General features: G+C 51.6%; 1 protein-coding gene across 4 annotated transcripts in view; it reads left to right on the plus strand.

Annotated features, from left to right (window-relative positions):
- The window catches only part of NUP210 (nucleoporin 210), a 107270-nt gene that overhangs the window by 42419 nt on the left and 46393 nt on the right, over nucleotides 1-18458 (plus strand). For all 4 annotated transcript variants that reach the window (XM_073901718.1, XM_073901717.1, XM_073901716.1 and 1 more), the window contains exons 13-16: nucleotides 6-204; nucleotides 5207-5352; nucleotides 13938-14159; nucleotides 16412-16585. In XM_073901718.1, the coding sequence (XP_073757819.1) occupies nucleotides 6-204; nucleotides 5207-5352; nucleotides 13938-14159; nucleotides 16412-16585 (741 nt within the window). The remainder of the gene's footprint in view (nucleotides 1-5; nucleotides 205-5206; nucleotides 5353-13937; nucleotides 14160-16411; nucleotides 16586-18458) is intronic.

An 18458-nucleotide genomic window follows, 5' to 3' on the forward strand; every position in this document is an offset into this window, starting at 1 on the left:
TCCAGGTGTATGTGATCGAGCCCAGCAGCATGGAGTTCGCCCCGTGCCAGGTGGAGGCACATGTGGGCCAGACCTTGGAGCTGCCCCTGAGGATCAATGGCCTCATTCCTGGTGGGGCCAACGAGGTGGTCACCCTGAGCGACTGTTCCCATTTTGACTTGGTGATCGAGGTGGAGAACCAAGGCGTGTTCCAGCCACTCCCAGGTAAACCAGCACCAGTGAGTGGGCGCCAGACGGGGGATCAGGCCAGACTGCATAAGTTCTCAACATGGGCTGCCCCAGATTCCTAAATGGAGGGCTTGAGGCAATAGGGGAGCGTTACAGCATCAGGAATGGCATCTATCCCCTCGTCCACCCTCAACAATGGTCCTGTCTGGCTCCTGACCACCGTGTGACCTGCCTTGTCACTGGACTTTCAGAACCACCCATCTCTAGAATGGGTGTCATCCTAAATGGAATTGCATGTCCTCATGCCCATTACACCGTCTAGAAGGTAGTAGGTGCTCACAATACACTGTCCATAGGGATTTTAGCTGGTGACAGAATCCTGACACTTTGGTGTTCCAACGCCCTGAGCAGTCCAAGCTGTGCACATTGCTCTTTCCTCTTGGGCATGCCCTGCAGGGTCTTAGTGGTGGTATCGGTGGTGACGGTGGCCGTGGCAGTTAGTTTAAGGGATGTCAACCCTGCCAGGTGCGGAGTGAGCACTCGGTGTGTGTGTGACTCATCAGACTTCCGGCAGGGGGGCGGGCAGGGAGCTGTGGTTGGGCCACATGTCATATGAAGAGACTGGGGCTGCCTGCTGCCCAAGGTCACACAAGGGCACAGGTGGGATGGGATAGAGACCTGGGTGGATCTGACACTGACCATGAAGCCTTTTGTCCCCTGAGAAACTGTGCCTCCCAGGGGAGCCAGCCAGGGGCAGCCGGGGGGTTCCTCTGCAGATAGAGAAAACCAAGGACTAACGATGCATTGAGGGAGGAAGAAGGTTTGGGCAGGGGTTAGAAGTGACAGGTGGGCAGGGTCTCTGTGGTCAGGGTCCAGAGGTGGGCACGTCCATGGGGCACGGGCACATACAGTGGCCCTGGGATTGGAACGTGTCAAATCATGAATCACGAAGGGCTTGGATTCAGGGTCCAGGCAGTGGGGAGCAACTGTCGGTTGGTGAGCAGAGCACTCGATCCTGACGGGTTTAAGAAGCTCAGTTGGCAGAGGTGTTTGTAGGGATCGCCTGAGGTGCCAGGCGGCTTCGCGTGTCCCCGCTGTACTTGTGGTTACTCGTGGTCTGTGTGAACCCGAAGCTATGCAGAGGAAGGGGACAGCATCTCTGAAAGGTCACTGAGCAAACTGCGTTCACGTCCTTCCTTGGCCGGTGCTGCTGTGCCTCTCTGACCACCCAGGAGGAACAGCTTTATGAAAATTTAAGTGTCCTCATTGAAGCAACCATTTAGGATGGAGGAAGATATCAGCGTGAGGGAGAGGAGCCTGCTGATGGCTGGGAGGAGAGTCTGCAGGCTGTGGCCCCAGGCACTGGGTCAGCGCCCAGGAGGTCCTGGGCATGAAGGACAGGGTTGGGAGCTCCACAGCTACGGGTCTGAGCACCGCTTCTTCCGTATATTGGCTGTGTGATGGTGGACAATTTGCCCAGCCTCTCTGAGCCTCGACTTTTCCATGTATAAAATGGGGATGCTAGCTCCTCACTTGGCTGTGAGGGTTACAAATGAACATCCCTCAGCCCAGTGCAGAAGCATTTTTCAAGGAGTTTGGTTCTGAAGATGGCAGCTGAGACCAAAATCCTGTGGCATCAAAATTTCCCTTACAAAGCCCCTTAAATGTCCCTCAGTGTAGAGTTGATGTGGCTTTTTGAAGCCTGTGTGTAGGGCCTCGGTTATATGAGAACTATGTATCTTATAATCCGGAGCTTCGTCTGGGCAGAGCAATGCTGGTGTCATGGAAATCTGTGGGACTAGAGACCAGGTGGGGCCAGCAGATTGGGTGACATCTGTCTGGGGCACAGGAGACTCATGGAACAGACGCTTGGGGCCAGAGGGGGTCCCCACATTAGGTTTCCTTCTCTGTCTCAGTCTCTTTCCCAGGTAAGATTGCCCAAGGGTGAAAAGACACACGATGGGACTCAGGTCCCAATTCTTAGGAAGGGGCGGCCCCAGGCCCCTAACACCCTCTGGGTCAGTTTGGAGCTCCACCCTGTTCCTATTGGAGTTGGCTGCTAGGGTCCCATTTCTTCCTTGTCCTCATCATTGAAGCCCCCCTGAAAGTCCTGGGGCTGTAGGCACCACTGGGAGCCTCTGATGGAGCCTCTTCTGGAGCCTCAGGGCTTCAGGCTTGGCTAGGCTCAGTGCCCAGGGTGGCGACACCTCAGCTCTCGCTCTGCCCTGGCCCCTTCTCTGCTCCCAGCCTTGGCTGGTTCTCAGCAACCTGTTCACTGAGCCCCTAGTAAGTGCTGTGCTCTGGGGGTTCCTGGTAAACACGAGAGGCGTGGTGTCGCCTTCATAGCCCACATAGCCGAGCAAGACCCATGCTTCCGTGGGCAGTTATGGTGCCTGGGATGGAGTGCGCCTGTGGGTGAGCACAGGTCCCGGCAGCTCCGTCCCACTCCTGGGCGTGTCCCCAGCAGAAATGTCCGAACATATTCCCCAGCAGAAATGTGCAGAAAATGGGTGCCTAAGCCAGTTTGGGGGTGCCTGGGAAGGCTGCTTAGAGGAAATGAGAGCTGCACCCGAAGGATGAGAGTGGACAAATTGGGAGTGTCCTGAGGAGCGGGAAGAGTATGTCAGGAGCCAGAGACCACAGAGGGGGTGACATGTTTCAAGTTCGGCCCCAGGTCCGTGCAGGTGGATCTCTCGTTGCCAGGGCGGAGGCTGCAGGATGGGGAGAGCCTACTACTCGGGGAGCACTGAGTCTTCCCACCAGGCAGGCTGGGATGGGAGGCGGAGGGCATCATGCTCAGGAGGCTCCTCTGCCGTGCGTCAGGACCCCCTTTCTCCAGCACCCTTTTCCCAGCTATGCAGAGGACCTGGCGTCCTGGCTCATAATTTGGGGCCGTGTCCAGAAAAGCATTTGCCCAGACTCACTGCCGGCAGGGTCCACACTCAGACCTAGCATTTCCCTGTCTACTGTATGTACTTGTGAACACAAATCGGCCCACTTGGCAGAGTTGCAGTTTTCCGGAGCTCCTGGTCTCTGCGCATGGACTCCATAGCACACCCTTTCTGGCGATGTAGGGATTTCTGCTCAGGGCACTGCAGGCTCTGCTCCTTGGTCGCTCCAGCCTGGAAACAACCCCAATGCTCATCAGCTGGTGAATGGATGAGCAGACTGTGGAACACCTTTGTTTTTTTGTGTTTTTTTTGTTTTTTTTTTGTTTTTTAAAGATTTTTATTTATTCATTCATGAAAGACAGAGAGAGAGAGAGAGAGAGAGAGAGAGAGAGAGAGGCAGAGGGAGAAGCAGGCTCCCAAGGAGCAGGGAGCCCAATGCGGGACTCGATCCCAGGAGCCCGGGATCATGACCTGAGCTGAAGGCAGACGCTTAACCATCTGAGCCACCCAGGCGCCCCGGAACACCTTTGTAATGGAAGACTCAGCAATAAAGAAGAACCAACTATTGATCATGCCAGAGCATAGATGGATTTCAAAAACATGCTGCGTGAAACCAGCCAGATGTGAAGAGCTCCCTTCATTGATGTGCAGTGTGAGGCTGACTGATCTACACAGAGAGTGACTGGTCATGGATGCGGAGTTTCTTTTTTAGGAGATGAGATATTCTAAAATTAGTGGTGATAGCTACACAATTCTGTGAGTATGTTAAAAACCACTGATTTATGAGTGCCCTCTAAATGGGTGATTCTGTGGTACGTGAGTTATAGTTCAATGAAACTATTATTTAAAAAGCAAAACTTCACTATGGTGGAAAAAAATCGGAATGCCATAGTGATGGCTTCTGAAGGGGGGGACCACCCGAGGAGTGGGAGGGAACCGTAGGGGCAGGTGTGTCCCGCATCTTGGTAGAGGTTCGGGTTTCATGGGTGGATGCTTTTGTCTGAGCTCATGGCATGGCCCACTTAAGATCTGTGTCTTACTTTGTGTAAATCTGACCTTAAGAAAAAAAAAACCAGGAAGGAGTATTGAACTGGAGATAATTATGCGTATCTAAAGCATTTCGAATAAAGTATGCTGAAGCTGCAACTTACTTTTAAATGCATTAAAAACTAAGATCAGGTGATGGATGGATAGGGGGATGGATTGATATGTAGTAAGAGAAATACAGCAAAATGTTCATTGTAGAATCTAGGGGATGGGTGTGTGGAGTTTCACGGTAGAATTTTTTTCTAAATGTTTGGAAAGAAAACAGTAAGATACCACTATCCTCCCACTAGAATGGCTTTTTTAAAACTCGTGGAAAATACCAAGTATTGGTGGGGATGCTGTGTAGCTTCTAGTAGCAGTATGACTTGATGCATCCATTTTGGGGAAGATACTTGGCAATAATGATGAAAAGCGAACATACCCATTGCCCTGGCAGTAAGGACTGGAGGCAAACATACCGCACTCTTAGGGATACACACAACAGAAATGCTGGAATATATCCATCCCAGAAAATACACACGCGTGCACGTTCATAGCAGCACCCTGCGTCAGAGCCCCACGCTGCAAACAACCCAGATGTTTGCAGTAGCGTGGGGACATCAGCAGCTGTTTAGTCACACAATGCAATCGTACTACAAATGTGGACAAAAGATCTACACTGTGCAAAATATAAGGAGGGCTCTCACCACCAATACTGAGCTTAAGAGGGCAGACACAAAGGAGTTTATGCTTGGTGATTCATTACGTATAAAATATGGCAGCCAGCAAAATTAAGCTAGTGGTGAGAAGTCAGGTAACAGTGGTTTTCCTTTGGAGAGAGCTAGTGACCAGAAAGATCTGTGGGAGATTCAGGGATACAGGTCATCATGTTTTTTGATCCTAGATACAGGGTGTGTTCAGTTTGTGGAAGGAAAAAAAAAATCACTGTGAATTATATGCTTATGCTGTGTGTATTTTTAGTATGGGACTTATACTTCAAATTTTTAAGTTGAAAAAATTAGATTGTGTATCAAGCCCAGGATGAAGGAGGGGCTCTCAACCTGTCATGTTTTTCCAAACAAAGGCAAGTTCACAGTGACCGTTTGGCCCTCTTCTTACAGGGAGGCTGCAGCCAGGATCTGAGCACTGCAGTGGGGTCAAGGTGAGAGCAGAGGTCCAGGGCTACACCACACTCCTCGTGAGCTACAGACATGGCCACATCTACCTGAGTGCCCGGATCACCATCGCTGCCTACCTGCCCCTCAAGGTGAGCCTGGGGTCCCTGCCCTCCGCCTCCTCCCCTGATGCCAGTAATTCATTTGCTCTGGCAAATTTGTATTAAAACCCCGACTGGTCAGAATAGTCTTTGGAATAGTTTCCGCTCCCTCTTGTCTGGATTCAGGAAGGAGGTTGAAGGAGCAGAGCCTTCCTGATGGCAGACGGTGATTGCTAACTGTGTGTGGATGACATGCTCTCTGTAGAGATCTAGACAGGAGGGCTTCTGGTCCACTCCAGAGCTGTCCTGCCGGGTCTCCATGGAACCCTAGGATGGCATGTGGTGCAGATTCTGGGGTCTGGGAGACGCGGGTCAGGTCTGGATTTTGCTGTCTGCCTGCCATCAGGCAACCAGCTGGTATGTGAGTGCCCCTTCGTCCATCTGTGGCCCAGAGGCAGCTAAAGCCTCTGCAGCTCAGAGCTCACTGCCTTGGCTTTGACACTGACTCCCCAGTTTGAATCCGGGTCCGACACCAACTCTGTGGCATTGGCTAACTTAATTTTCTGGGCCTCCCATTTCCCTGCCTGTAAAATGAGGCTAATACAAAACCTAAACTGTAGGGTTGTGGTGAGGAGAAATTGAGCTAATGAATGAAATGGACTTAGAACAGTGCCTGGAAGGTAGTGCGTGCTCAGTAGGGTTAGTTACTAAAATGCAGATAAAAGAGAACCAGACCTCCTCCCGAGGTCTGGGAGGGATCACACAGCAGCAGCCCCATCACAGGATGGCGGACTTAATGAGAACCCGGCCTCTAATAGGCTCAGGGAAGGTGAGTTGGCTCCTGCTGAAGGGGAGGGCGAAAGGGTCGTCCTGGGGGGGCCTTCCGCCAGCTTCCAGGCTGGACCAATCAGGGCCGCCTTTCTCTGATGCCCAGCGTCAGTCTCTAGGACAGCTCTGGTCCCCTTGGTTTGTGGTAACAGGTTTTCTTCCCCCCCACGCTTTGGAAGCAGGGTCAGTGAGGTTAGAGCCTTTTACCTCTGAACCCCTAGCCCCAAGCATAGTGCCTGATACAGAAGAGACAACCACCAAGGGTTGGTTTTATGTTTTTTTTTCATTGAGGTATAATTGACATGTAACATTATATTAGTTTCAGGTGTGCATTGTAATGATTCATATTTGTATACATTGTGAAATGGTCACCACAGTAAGTCTAGTTAATATTCATCACCATTCGTAGTGCCAGGTCTTTTTCTTGAGATGAGAACTTTTCAGATCTACTCTTAGTGACTTGCAAATATGCAACACGGTATTATTAACTCTAGTTACCATGCTGTACACAGCATCTCCATGAGTTATGTATTTTATAACTGGAAGTTTGTACCTTTTGACTCCCTTCACCCATTTGCTGCCCCATGCCCCTCTCCAGCAACCACCAGTCTGTTCCTGTATCTGTGAGCTCTTTTTCTCTTTTAGATTACAGTGAGATCATACAGTATTTGTCTTTCTCTGTCTGACTTATCTCACTTAGCACACTGCCCTCAAGGTCCATCCATGGTGTTGCAAATGGTAGGATATCCTTTTTTATGGTTGAATAATATTCCTGTGTATGTGTGTGTATCACATCTTCATCCATTCATCTGTCACTGAACACCTAAGTTATTTCCATGTCTTGGCTATTGTAAATAATGCTACAATGAACAGGGGAGTGCAAATATCTTTTTGAGTTAGTGTTTTCATTTCCTTTGGTTAAATACCTGGAAGCGCATATTTTTTGAGAAGGGTTGTTTTATTTAGAATCAATGAGTGGGCAAATGTGTCCAGGCTTACCAGCCAGGACGGAAACCAACAACATCTCCTGACCTCTCCCCCGCCACACCACCACCAAAATCTATATGAACACCTTTTCTGCACCAGTCCCTGCTCTAAACCTTAGGGATACATCAGTGCAGAAAACACAGAGAAATTTTTGTCCTCATGAATGGACATGCTGGTAGAAACAGAGGTAGAGACAGATGGTAATAGACCAGTGCTTACCATGGAAAAAGTGAAGTAGGAGGGGGTAATAGGGGGGGTAAAGAAGGGAGGATGGCAGTTTAAAATTAGGAAGTCAGGATCCCCTTCCTCATCAGGAAGCAGTGATAGGGCTCAGAGAACAGGATTCGAGAGGATTGGCAGCATTCTTTTTTTTTTCTTTCAAGATTTTATTTATTTGAGAGAGAGAGAGAGAGAGAGAGACAGCGAGAGAGGGAACACAAGCAGGGGGAGTGGGAGAGGGAGAAGCAGGCCTCCTGCCGAGCAGGGAGCCTGACACGGGGCTCGATCCCAGGACCCTGGGATCACGACCCGAACCAAAGGCAGACGCTTAATGGCTGAGCCACCCAGGCGCCCCGGATTGGCAGCATTCTTGAGGAACCCCTGCCGTAGCCTAAGGTGGAGTTTCCCTTGGACCCCGGGGAGGAGGTTCTTCAGGGCTCTTCCTTGGTGCTTGCTCCAAATGACCAGACACCCTATTTATCTAGGGTGTGTGGCTGAAATATCAGAGGCCACTGACTGAGCTCACTGTCCCAAGGTGGGATTAAGGGTGAAGATAATATAGACATGTCCCCAATCAAGGCTTCCTAACTGGACACATTATAGGAGAAGGATATAGATGTTTTCTTTTATCTTTCTTTTGTCTTGATAACTATTAAGATCAGGTTTGTTTACGCATAACAAAATCTAAAGCAATAGCTTAGCCAATAGAGGGTTTATTTCTCTTTCACATGAGAGCCTTCACATGGGGCTAGTGTGGCAGCTCATAGTCATCAGGGACCCAGGTTTCTATCTTTCACCATTTTAATATGTGGCTTTCATCCTCAAGTTTGCCTTATAGTCTAAAATGGCTGCTGGAGCTCCAGCCATCACATCTGCATTCCGATGTAGCTAGAAGGGGAAAGAGCTCTCCTCCCAGCTGAGTTAGTTTCTTCTAGTAACCTTGTCAGAAGTTTAAAGGAACAGTTTCTACCTGTATCTCATTCGCCAGAACTTAATCCATTGGGCACACCTATCTTCAAAAGAGGCTGGGAAATATTTTAGCTGGACACTTACCTACCCTAACAAAATGTGGTCCTTCCTCTAAGGAAGAGAGGAGTGTGGAAACTGGGAAAGCAACTCGCAATGGCTGTTTGCTTGTCCATTTACCAGTTTACTCTGCAGATCATTCCTGGGTAGGTACAGTCGGTACACAGCCCAGGCTGGGGAGAGAGAGATGTGGGGAGAAATCCCACACTGTGCCCTAGGTGGCCACCGGTCTGTGGGGAAGGCAGGTGCTCAGACAACTGCAGTGAGCATGGTAGAGGGAATGAAGAGCCCCAAGGGGGACAGGTCACCGATGAACACAGAAGTAGAAGGAGGGCCTGCTTGTAGGAGACTTGGCTGGTGAGGACACTAGAAATAGTATACCTCGGGTGACACAGGAGGCTGTGAAGGCTCTCTGGGTCAGATCAAGGAGGTGTTTGAAGGCTGGGTTAGGAGTGGGATATTTATTCTCTTCTTACCTAGCAGTGGACAGTTGGTGAAGGTCAGGGAGGACAAAATCAGGTCCACACGTAAGACGGGCACTACCCGGCCCTGTCCCCCAACGTACATGTAACCTCCTCTATTTGGACCTTGGAGGGGCTTGTGTTTGCCAGCTACCTAATTCCCTCTGCAGTCAGCACCCCAGGTACTCTTTGGCTTCTGTCTACTGCAGGGATTTGGCGTCCCTCAACCCACCTGCAGGTTACTCTCTGGGAGTCCCTAGTGCCTGGATCTGGGGACCTCACCTGGCTCTCCATTCCTGCAGTGTCAGTATGACTGAACATGATGACCCCTGAGCCTCTGGGACAGCCAGGTGCAGTGGGGCCCTAACTTCTGCCCACCCTGCCCTGCTCCTTCTGTCTCTTGATCCTGGACCAAGTGTGAGCATCCCTGCGAGGGGGCGCATGGATGCCGTCTGCTGGAAGTGTAGGCTGTCCTCGCTAAGGGCCTCCTGATGTCTAGGTTCAATCTCTTGTTCTGCAAACCAGGATACGAAGGCCTAGAGTAGAAGTAGAAGTCTTGTCTGAGGTGCAGGGCCCCTCTCCTCTCTGGCCTGGCCAGTTCAAATACCTGTACTTTCACAGCCACCGAGGAGCCTGTACGATTTATGAGTGTCTGTGTTGATTATTAACCTTTCTTCCTGGCACAGGATTCTGTGACACTTTTATGCCTGAATGGGAAGAGAATTACACGTGAAGGTGATAATTCAGTTCTCCAGCTGGTAATTATAGGCCACGCGGTGCCTTTACACAATCTTTCCCTTTGGGCAAAATCCTTTGGCCACGTTTACAGTGACCTGCTTTGCCCACAGCGAAGTTTTGCTGGTTGTAGCATTGAGACTTGGGGAAGAACGGGGCATCAGAGTCAGAACAGAATGGGTGAACTTGCACGTGTTTTACTTTGCTGGGATTCATGTTTTCTGTCTATTAAATGAGGATGACAGTTAACGATAATGATGGTTGATAATAGCAAGGGCCATTTATTGAGCATGCGCTGGACATGTATTCAGGGCTTTCGTTCACGTCCCTTGAATCTCTACGGTAATCCCATGAGGCTTGGGTTCTTGTACCCATTTTACTGGATGGGGAGACTGAGCCTTATAGAAGTTAACCTGTTTAAGGTCACATAGTGGACCAGTAACAACTTCATTTTGGTTGTGGAGACAGAAAAAAAATGACTATACGGAAAATGGTGTCACGTAGTGAGAAGGATGGTTGAGCTGGGAAAGGAGGTAGCAAATGACAAGAGGTTCTGTCTTAAGGGGTCAGAGAAGGCCTCTCCAAGGAGGTGATGTTTGAGCAGAGGCCTGAGTGGTGCAGGCTGTGAGGGTGTCTTGAGGAGGAAAAGCGAAGGCCCTGATGATACTTGGCCATTCACGTGCAGAAAAAGGGCTCTTTTGATGGTTTCAAGACCTGGGCATGCAGCAAGGTAGAGTTTGCGGGTGGAGGCGCCCTAGGTTTTTGAAATTTCATATGTGTACACACATGTGCACACCTGTGTATGGAGGGGTGCCTAGAGATCTGATATCCAATAGCAAATTCAGGAAAGTGTCCATATTGAAAAAAATTTTTTTTCAAAGGACAGAATTCTCGGGGCGCCTGGGTGGCTCAGTCGTTAAGCGTCTGCCTTCGGCTCAGGTCGTGATCCCGGGGTCCTGGGATCGAGCCCCGCATTGGGCTCCCTGCTCCGCGGGAAGCCTGCTTCTCCCTCTCCCACTCCCCCTGCTTGTGTTTCCTCTCTCGCTGTGTCTCTCTCTGTCAAAAAAATAAATAAAATCTTAAAAAAAAAAAAAAAAGGACAGACTTCTCATTGACGAGTGATGCCCTTTCTTTGCTAACGGTTTAGTGTAAGTACCCAACCCAGAGAACCTGTGCCCAATAGGCCTCAGCAGGTCATGTCATGTTGCCTGCCTGCCCCCATCCGGGAGGGTGTGTACATCTTAAAGCTGTCACTCAGATGACTCCCCCTCCATACTGAGGTGGTTGCCAGCTGGCTGGGGAATTGCTCCGGGTCCAGGACTGCAGGTAACAGCCGAGCGGTCATCAGCCTGTACCTGTGAGGACTTCAGGCTCTTGGCAGTTGGGGGGTAAGGATCCAGCTACCATGGGGGTGAGGGCATGGAAGGAGCTGGGTGGAGGGTCAGGGGCCCTGGTGAGTGGGTCAGTGTAGACTCCAGTCCAGTCTGGCCCTGGTGAGTGGGTCAGTGTAGACTGGACAGGAATCTACACTGACCCTCCTGTCCTTATGACATCCCAGCAACACATTCTGGTCTCTACCTGCAGAGGGGTCTGAGACTGGATGTTCTGCCCAGAGCAGCACGAACACTTAGGGCTTTAAGGATTTCAGGAGAGTAGAGCTTGGGGAAGCCGGACCTGGACGTAACTCTGTATGTTCTAGGCAATAAACTAAGGATGTATCAATGTGTGTTAGCAGTAGCCTCCACATTCCCAGCATGCTGGCCATTCTGAACTAGAAGTGGCCCCCGCCCATGTGGACTCCAGTCTAGTGCAGACATGGCACCTGTGTGTATCTGTGCCCACAGCAGACATTGCTAATCGATCCTGGCATCCCTTTTGCCTGAGGCTGATTCCACCCTTAGGAACCAACCCCACACACCCCGACCCGCATCGGGCCAGCTGTTGCAAGGCCATCAGGGTGACAAGTATTTGCAACTCTCGTTCTGAAAGATGTTGGGATTCGTGAGAGGTTAAGGGATCATTGAGGCCAAGAGTAGGGGACTGGTGCGGGCTTGGTCATAGCAGCATTGCTGTGATCAATCCGTCAGATTGGTCTGTTTCCATTTCTTCTCAGTTTTAGCGTTTACTTTTTGGTGTGTTTTTTTTTTTTTATTTTGTTCTAATGTATATGTAAGTTGTTCATTTGGTTCCAAAGTTAAACCTATATTAGAAGGATCCTTGGAAGTCTTGCTTCCATCACCTTATATGGGAGTCAGAAATTACACGTGGACTTTCGACGCCTGGTGGGTCAGCGCCTCGAACCCCTGCATTTTTTAAGGGTCAACTGTACATGTAAATATCGAATTGTTATGCTATACCCCTGAAACTTATATAATGTTCTATGCCAATTACATCTCAGTAAAAAAGTGAATAAATTTTTTGAAAAGGGTGCACGTTTCTCTACAGACTCACCAGCAGAGCATGTGCTCAAACTTTTAGGTTTTTGCTAATCACATGGTTAAGAAATAGTATCACCGAGTTGTCATAATTTCCTCCCAACGTTTTTTTTAAATATTTTTGTCTTCTCTACATGGTTTTTCATTTCTCATACAGTTTGCTCACACTGTGGATACAGAAGGAAACTGACACGCCCTACCTTTCATGAGCCCATAGGTTGTTGAGGGAGGCAGACACCAGACCAGTCATTGCCTCTGTGACACGGGGTGAGGGAGCTGTTGGCCCTGGCAGGCTGGATGTCACTGGGTGAGGGAGGAAACAGGGGCTTCTTGAGGGAAGGCGTGGGCAGGGGACCAGGGCAGCAAGCAGCTTCTGTGAGGGCCTCGGGACAGGCTAGTCTGAAGGTGGGACTATGAGAGCTGAGGCCGGGGCGCCTGGGTGGCTCAGTCGTTAAGCGTCTGCCTTCGGCTCAGGTCATGATCCCAGGGTCCTGAGATCAAGCCCCGCATCGGGCTCCCTGCTCCACGGGAAGCCTGCTTCTCCCTCTCCCACTCCCCCTGCTTGTGTTCCCTCTCTCGCTGTGTCTCTCTCTGTCAAATAAATACATAAAATAAAAAAAAAAAAAAAGCGGAGGCAAGGGCCAGGCTGGGAGAGCCCGAATCCCGGACTCACAGAGCCTTTCTTCTGAGGGCAGCTGGGGCTACAAATTGGTCTTGTGCAGGAGTGACATGGTTAGATCTGTGCTTTCGGAAGGGACCTCTGGCCGCTCTTACAGGGTAGAGTAGGGGGGTCCAACAGGGAGGCTAGCTGACAAGTAAGGCCTCGGGGCGATCTCAGTGAGACCCTCTGGGGCGGGGGATCAGACAAGCCCCATTAGGGAGCGAGGGAGCAAGGCTGGGGGACCCTGCAGAGGGCCCACTCTCTCTACACCCCTGCTGAGTCTGTGAGGGGAGATGTCCTTGTGCGCAGCAAACCTCATCTTTCCGGAAGTGCTGCCCCCATCCCTGCTGTTCCCCACAGACCCTCAGTTCAGCCACCGTCCCATGCAGGGCAGCCCCGGGACCCTCAGCACAAAGATCGTGAAAGCGGATGAGAGCTTTTTGTAAAAATTAATGTAATTCATCCTTCCTTTATTGGGTACTTTTAGGACTTAGTGTTCACTCTCTCCTTCAACCGGTAATGATTGAGCACCGACTGTGTGCCAGGCACTGTTCTAGGTGCTGAGAACAAAACAGGCAAAAAAGCCTTGCCCCCCTGAAGCTCCTCTGTAAGTTACAGAAAGTGTGGGAAACTCAGTGGAGTAAAGAGGAAACAAATCGCCAGCAGGGACAGGCCATCTGCTGTTGCCCTCCTTCCTCTGGTGTATTTCTTTGTAGGATTGCTTTATGCTTTTTAAAACAACATAGTTGTGATCACACTACACAGTCAGTGTTGTACCCGGCTCTTCGTAAATAACTGCTTTAGGGACCCGCATCACCTCCTGTGGCATGGATGGACCACATTTAGTTAACCAGCCCCCCGTTGTGGATTTTAGATTGTTGGCCCATGATTTGCTATAATAAGTAAGAGTGTAATGAATGTCTCCTTGTGCGTGAACTTGTTTCTCTCCTCCTTGTTCTGTCATTAGGTTAGATTCTGGAAGAAAAGTTCTCGGGTTCAAGGGCTCTGGATATTTTCAAGGGTTTTACCCGTGATTTTACAGAAGAGGCAAATCAATTTGCCTCCCACCCCCAGCAGTATATCAGAATGGGCACACAGTTCTTCCCGGAGCACTCATAGGCCTTTGGATCTTGACGACAACCCTGCTGGTGTTGATGAGCAGACCAAATTCCAAAGAGGGGTTGGGGCTTGTCTGACCTCCACAGGGGCAAGCTGGCAGCGGGCCAAGGCCTCCCCTGCACGTGCCTTCCAGAGGAATGCCAACTCTCCTTTTTTCTCCCACAGCCGGTGGATCCCTCCTCTGTTGCCTTGGTGACCCTTGGCTCCTCAAAGGAGATGCTGTTTGAAGGAGGTCCGAAACCCTGGGTCCTCGAGCCTTCCAAGTTCTTCCGGAACATCACCTCCGAGGACACAGACAGCATCAGCCTGGCTCTCTTGGGGCCCTCTACCTCCCGGAATTACCAGCAACATTGGATCCTCGTGACCTGCCAGGCCTTGGGCGAGCAGGTGAAAGGGCTGTCACCCCTAGACCCATCTTGTCCAGAGGGAGGGATGTAAAGTCCCGTTCCCTGAGTACCCTGCTGTGTTTACAGCACCGTTTCACAGAGAGGCAAGCTGAGGATCAGTGAGGTGGCATGACCGAGTGGATAGGCAGGTTGATCGGCGTGTAGCACTTGGGGACCTACACGACAGCTTTGCTAGAGCTAGCTCCCTTTCCACCGCTGGGGTGACCTCTTCTTTTTCGGGGTTTCATCATTGCCCACCACCAAATTGGGGGATGGGACGAGACCGGGGGAGGGGTCACAGTCAGAGGTCTTCAGGGTCAGGCAGATAGTATTAGTGAGCAAGATTTCAGCCCGGGTTTGGCAGATCTTCTTGGTGTTTCAAGATAAGCCAGGAATCTCAATTTTTTTTTTTTTTATGTGAAATCCCTCAATTTTTGTTTTTTTGCAATGCTGAAAACCAAAGAAATTCGGAGACTGGGTGGACCAAACACAACATGTCTATGACCTGAACTCTCGTGGGGCTAGCATGGGCTGGAGAAAGCAGCAGCTCACCCAGCCGGCCCCCCGTGGCTGCCACTCTGGAGGCTCAGCGCCGAGTGCTCATTTTGCTGATAGTAGGGATCTAACCCCCAATCACAGGGTGCCCCGGAGCCGGGAAACAAAAAGCAAGGTGGGAGGGCAGGGGGGATCAAGAGGGATAGGAGAGAGCCCATCTCTTTAGGGAAGGGGAGAATGCCCTTGCACATGCAGTGGGGCAAAGAACGTCGGCTGACGTCAAAACACACACATGCACACCACCCAAGGTACCCTTGTGAAGCGTGCCACACCCAGACTGCCTCGGTGTGAGCAGGAAGGATGCACAGTGAAAGCCCCTGATACCTACTGGCTTTGGTTTAAAAAAAAAAAAAAAAAAGTTAATAAGAAAATATTTTTTAAAGAATTAAATAAGAAAAATGAATAAGAGAATAAAGCGTCTCCCCCCTGGCTTGGCTTGGTCATCTGTGTCCCTGCTGGGCCATAGGAGTTGGCCCTCTGAGCAGAGGCGCCTCCGGGCTCCTCCCACTCCATGCCCTGTGCCTCGCTTCCTTGGGGTCATTGCGGTGGAGGCCGAGGGCCTGCAGGTCAGCGTGGAAACCACCCTTTGTCCTGCCTTGTGGTCAGGGAATGTGAGGGGCTCTAAGACCCGACCACTGGGTCCTACAGAAGCGTGAGTCATTTGAGGGGTCCGGGGTGCTTCCTTGGGATGGGTCATTAGCTGGGGTGCTCGCAAAACTCAGGCCTAGGCTTGATTTCTGAGGTCTCAGCTCTAAAAGCAGACTTAAATTTCCCTCTTTTTTTTTTTTTTTTAGTTTTATTCATTTATTCATGAGAGTCAGAGAGAGAGAGAGAGAGGCAGAGGCAGAGGGAGAAGCAGACTCCCCGCCTAGCAGGGAGCCCGATGCGGGACTTGATCCCAGGACCCTGGGATCATGACGTGAGCCAAAGGCAAATGCTTAACCATCTGAGCCACCCAGGCGCCCCTAAATTTCCCTCTTTTGTTGCATCTTTAATTGTGGCCTCTGCAGCAGCCAAGTGAACTTCTCTCAGAGAGGAGGAGGGCGTGCGGGCTGAGGCCCCTACACATCCGTCTGCCGTGCAGGCCTCTGTCCATCAGCACACACCCTCCCACACCTGCACCTCATTGTAAGGGATCTTCCAAGTCTGTGTGGGCTCCTCATTTGAAAACCCACAGGTTTGGGCGCCTGGGTGGCTCAGTTGGTTAAGCGACTGCCTTCAGCTCAGGTCATGATCCTGGAGTCCTGGGATCGAGTCCCACATTGGACTCCCTGCTCAGCGGGGAGTCTGCTTCTCTCTCTGACCCTCTTCCCTCTCATGTTCTCTGTCTCTCATTCTCTCTCTCTCAAATAAATAAATAAAATCTTAAAAAAAAAAGAAAGAAAGAAAACCCACAGGCTTGGGAATTCGCTCCTACAACTATGGGATCCTTGGAGGGTCCCAGGAAGCTGTGAGGCATCACCGCAGTGGTTCAGCCAGCATTTGTAAAGGACACTAGAGCCCCTGTCTGAAGGCCTCTTGCATGTTGAGAGAGCACTCCCCCCACATAGGTCACTGCACCCTTGTAAGCCCCTGGTGGTGCAGGTCTCAGCTGCCCATTCTACAGAGCAGCAAACTGAATCCGAGGGAGCTGGGTGGTGAGGCCGGGCTCACGGTGGAGCAGGCACTCAGACTCGGACTGCTCCTCTGCTCGGCCAGGTCATTGCCCTCTCGGTGGGGAACAAGCCCAGCATCACCAACCCCTTCCCTGCGCTGGAGCCCGCCGTGGTGAAGTTCGTCTGCGCCCCACCCTCCAGGCTCACCCTGACCCCTGTCTATGCCAGCCCCCAGCTCGACCTGTCGTGTCCGCTGCTGCAGCAGAACAAGCAAGTGGTAAGTGAGCAGTTCTCGGGGAGGGCGAGGGGGCAGCACTGCTCTCTTGCCTCCATGCTCAGCAGCCCCTGTTCAGGGCCTGCCCCTCGTCAGCTTTTACATATCGGCGGGCTGAAGGCCCAGAGAGGCGAGGAGCTCACCTGGAGTGACAGTTGCTCGTGGCAGTGCCAGGTGGAGGTAGGGCGCCTCTGGTCCCAGACTCGGCCCCCTCTCTGTGTGGCACTTGGCAGTTGGTAAAATCTCGCTAACTTCTGTGACTTGGGGACCTTGAGGTGGGGCTGTGGCCTGTGGGCAGTGTGTGTGCGGTCAGAGTGGGGGCTGCTAAAGAGGGGTGACCAGCTGCAGCATTCTCCATGAGTGAGGGGAACGTAGAGGGGCTGTGTTTCAAACGTAAACGTGGGAGGGGGAAGAAAATCACTTGGGGGTTGCTCTGACAAGCAGGGATAGAAGGTGAACCCCACAGGTCTGGTCCCCTTGGGCTTGCGGCTGGTCTAGACCCCCAGCCAGGACCCTCAGAGGCTATACGACAGATGTAGAGGACTTTGAAGCCCTCCTGTTCAGGGTCAGGGATACCAACACCTGCCCAGCCAGCCTAGCCCCCAGTCCCTTCTCAGAGGTGGAGACTGAGCAGGCTGCTTTTCCCTCATTCCTTCAACATGTATTTGTCCAGCACCTTCTGTGTGCTGGGCACAGAGCTCTGGGTTCGAGAATACAGAGTACTCAGGACAGGTGAGTCACCTGGAGGGGACAGGAGACCAGGAGGCCCACAGATAGTTGACAAGAAGGGCAGAAGGTGGGAAGGGCTGTGGAGCGAGGGAGGTGGTACAGGATACCTACCAGTGGAGGCCACATCAGATGGAGCCATGAAAGGCCTCTGTCAGGCGGACGCCTACCATGTCAGGCCCCAGTGGCGAGCATGTAGAATGGCAAGTGCAAAGGCCCTGAGGTTAGCCCAGGGTCTCTGTGTGCCTGCTGCCCACACAGTAATCAGAATGGTTGTATGTGCCAGGAGCTCTCACCTGTATGCCTCGTTCCCCATCACCCAGACCATCTGGGAGGCCAGGCTTGTTGCATCCCCTTCATGGTTTGCCCACGACGCCTGGAGGCAGGCAGGATCCTGGAGGCAGAACCTAGATCTGCCCAGCTCCAGGTTTTCAGTGCCCCCTCTGTGGCCCCTGCGGCTGCTTCTCTCCTCCCAGCCCTGGCCTTATAATCACACCCAAGGTGTGTCCCACTGCCCTCTGCCCTGCTGGCTTCTGAGGGGCCCTGTGTCTCCTGGAGCCACCTCTAGGGACAGGACACTCTTAGCTCTTTGTTCTTTGCCCTGAGAGGACTCAGTGCCCATAACGGAAGCTTTCTGAAGCTGTTTATGTGGGCAGCCTCTCCCACCGGAGCAGAGAGATTTGGAGTTTGGCTCCCCTTTGGGTGAAGGAGAACAGCTTTGTGTCTGGTCAAAGTACATTTCTTTGAAGCTCTGTGGGGCGTCCCAGACTCCAGTGTCTAGGACTTGGAACAGTTCTGCCTGGCTAGCGTGGGACTCTCTGCCTCTCGGCCTCTACATCCCCTGCAAGTTTAGTTAACTTGTCTTCCTCCTGTCCTGGTGGGCTTCTGCCTTCTCCCAGGCTTTCCTGATTGCTCAGCTCTGAGGTACATGGCCGTGGGAGCCCCTCTCTGCCACCAGTGCTGGTCCCTTTAAGGTTCACTGCCTTGACAACATCCGGCACAAAGTGAGGATTCTTTGTACCCAGCCTCGGCGCACTCTCCTAACTACCCCACCCATGGCGGCCAAGGTGTACCTACCTGTGAGGAGAACCGGCTCTGAGCCTAGAGCTGCTTTGGAGGCTTGTCAGCACGAAGCCGCGTTCACCCCTAG

This window comes from Callorhinus ursinus, unplaced genomic scaffold (genome assembly GCF_003265705.2).
Source record: "Callorhinus ursinus isolate GAN/ISIS: 27379988/994484 unplaced genomic scaffold, GSC_fseal_2.0 scaffold15, whole genome shotgun sequence".
Classification (NCBI taxonomy): Eukaryota; Metazoa; Chordata; class Mammalia; order Carnivora; family Otariidae; genus Callorhinus; species Callorhinus ursinus.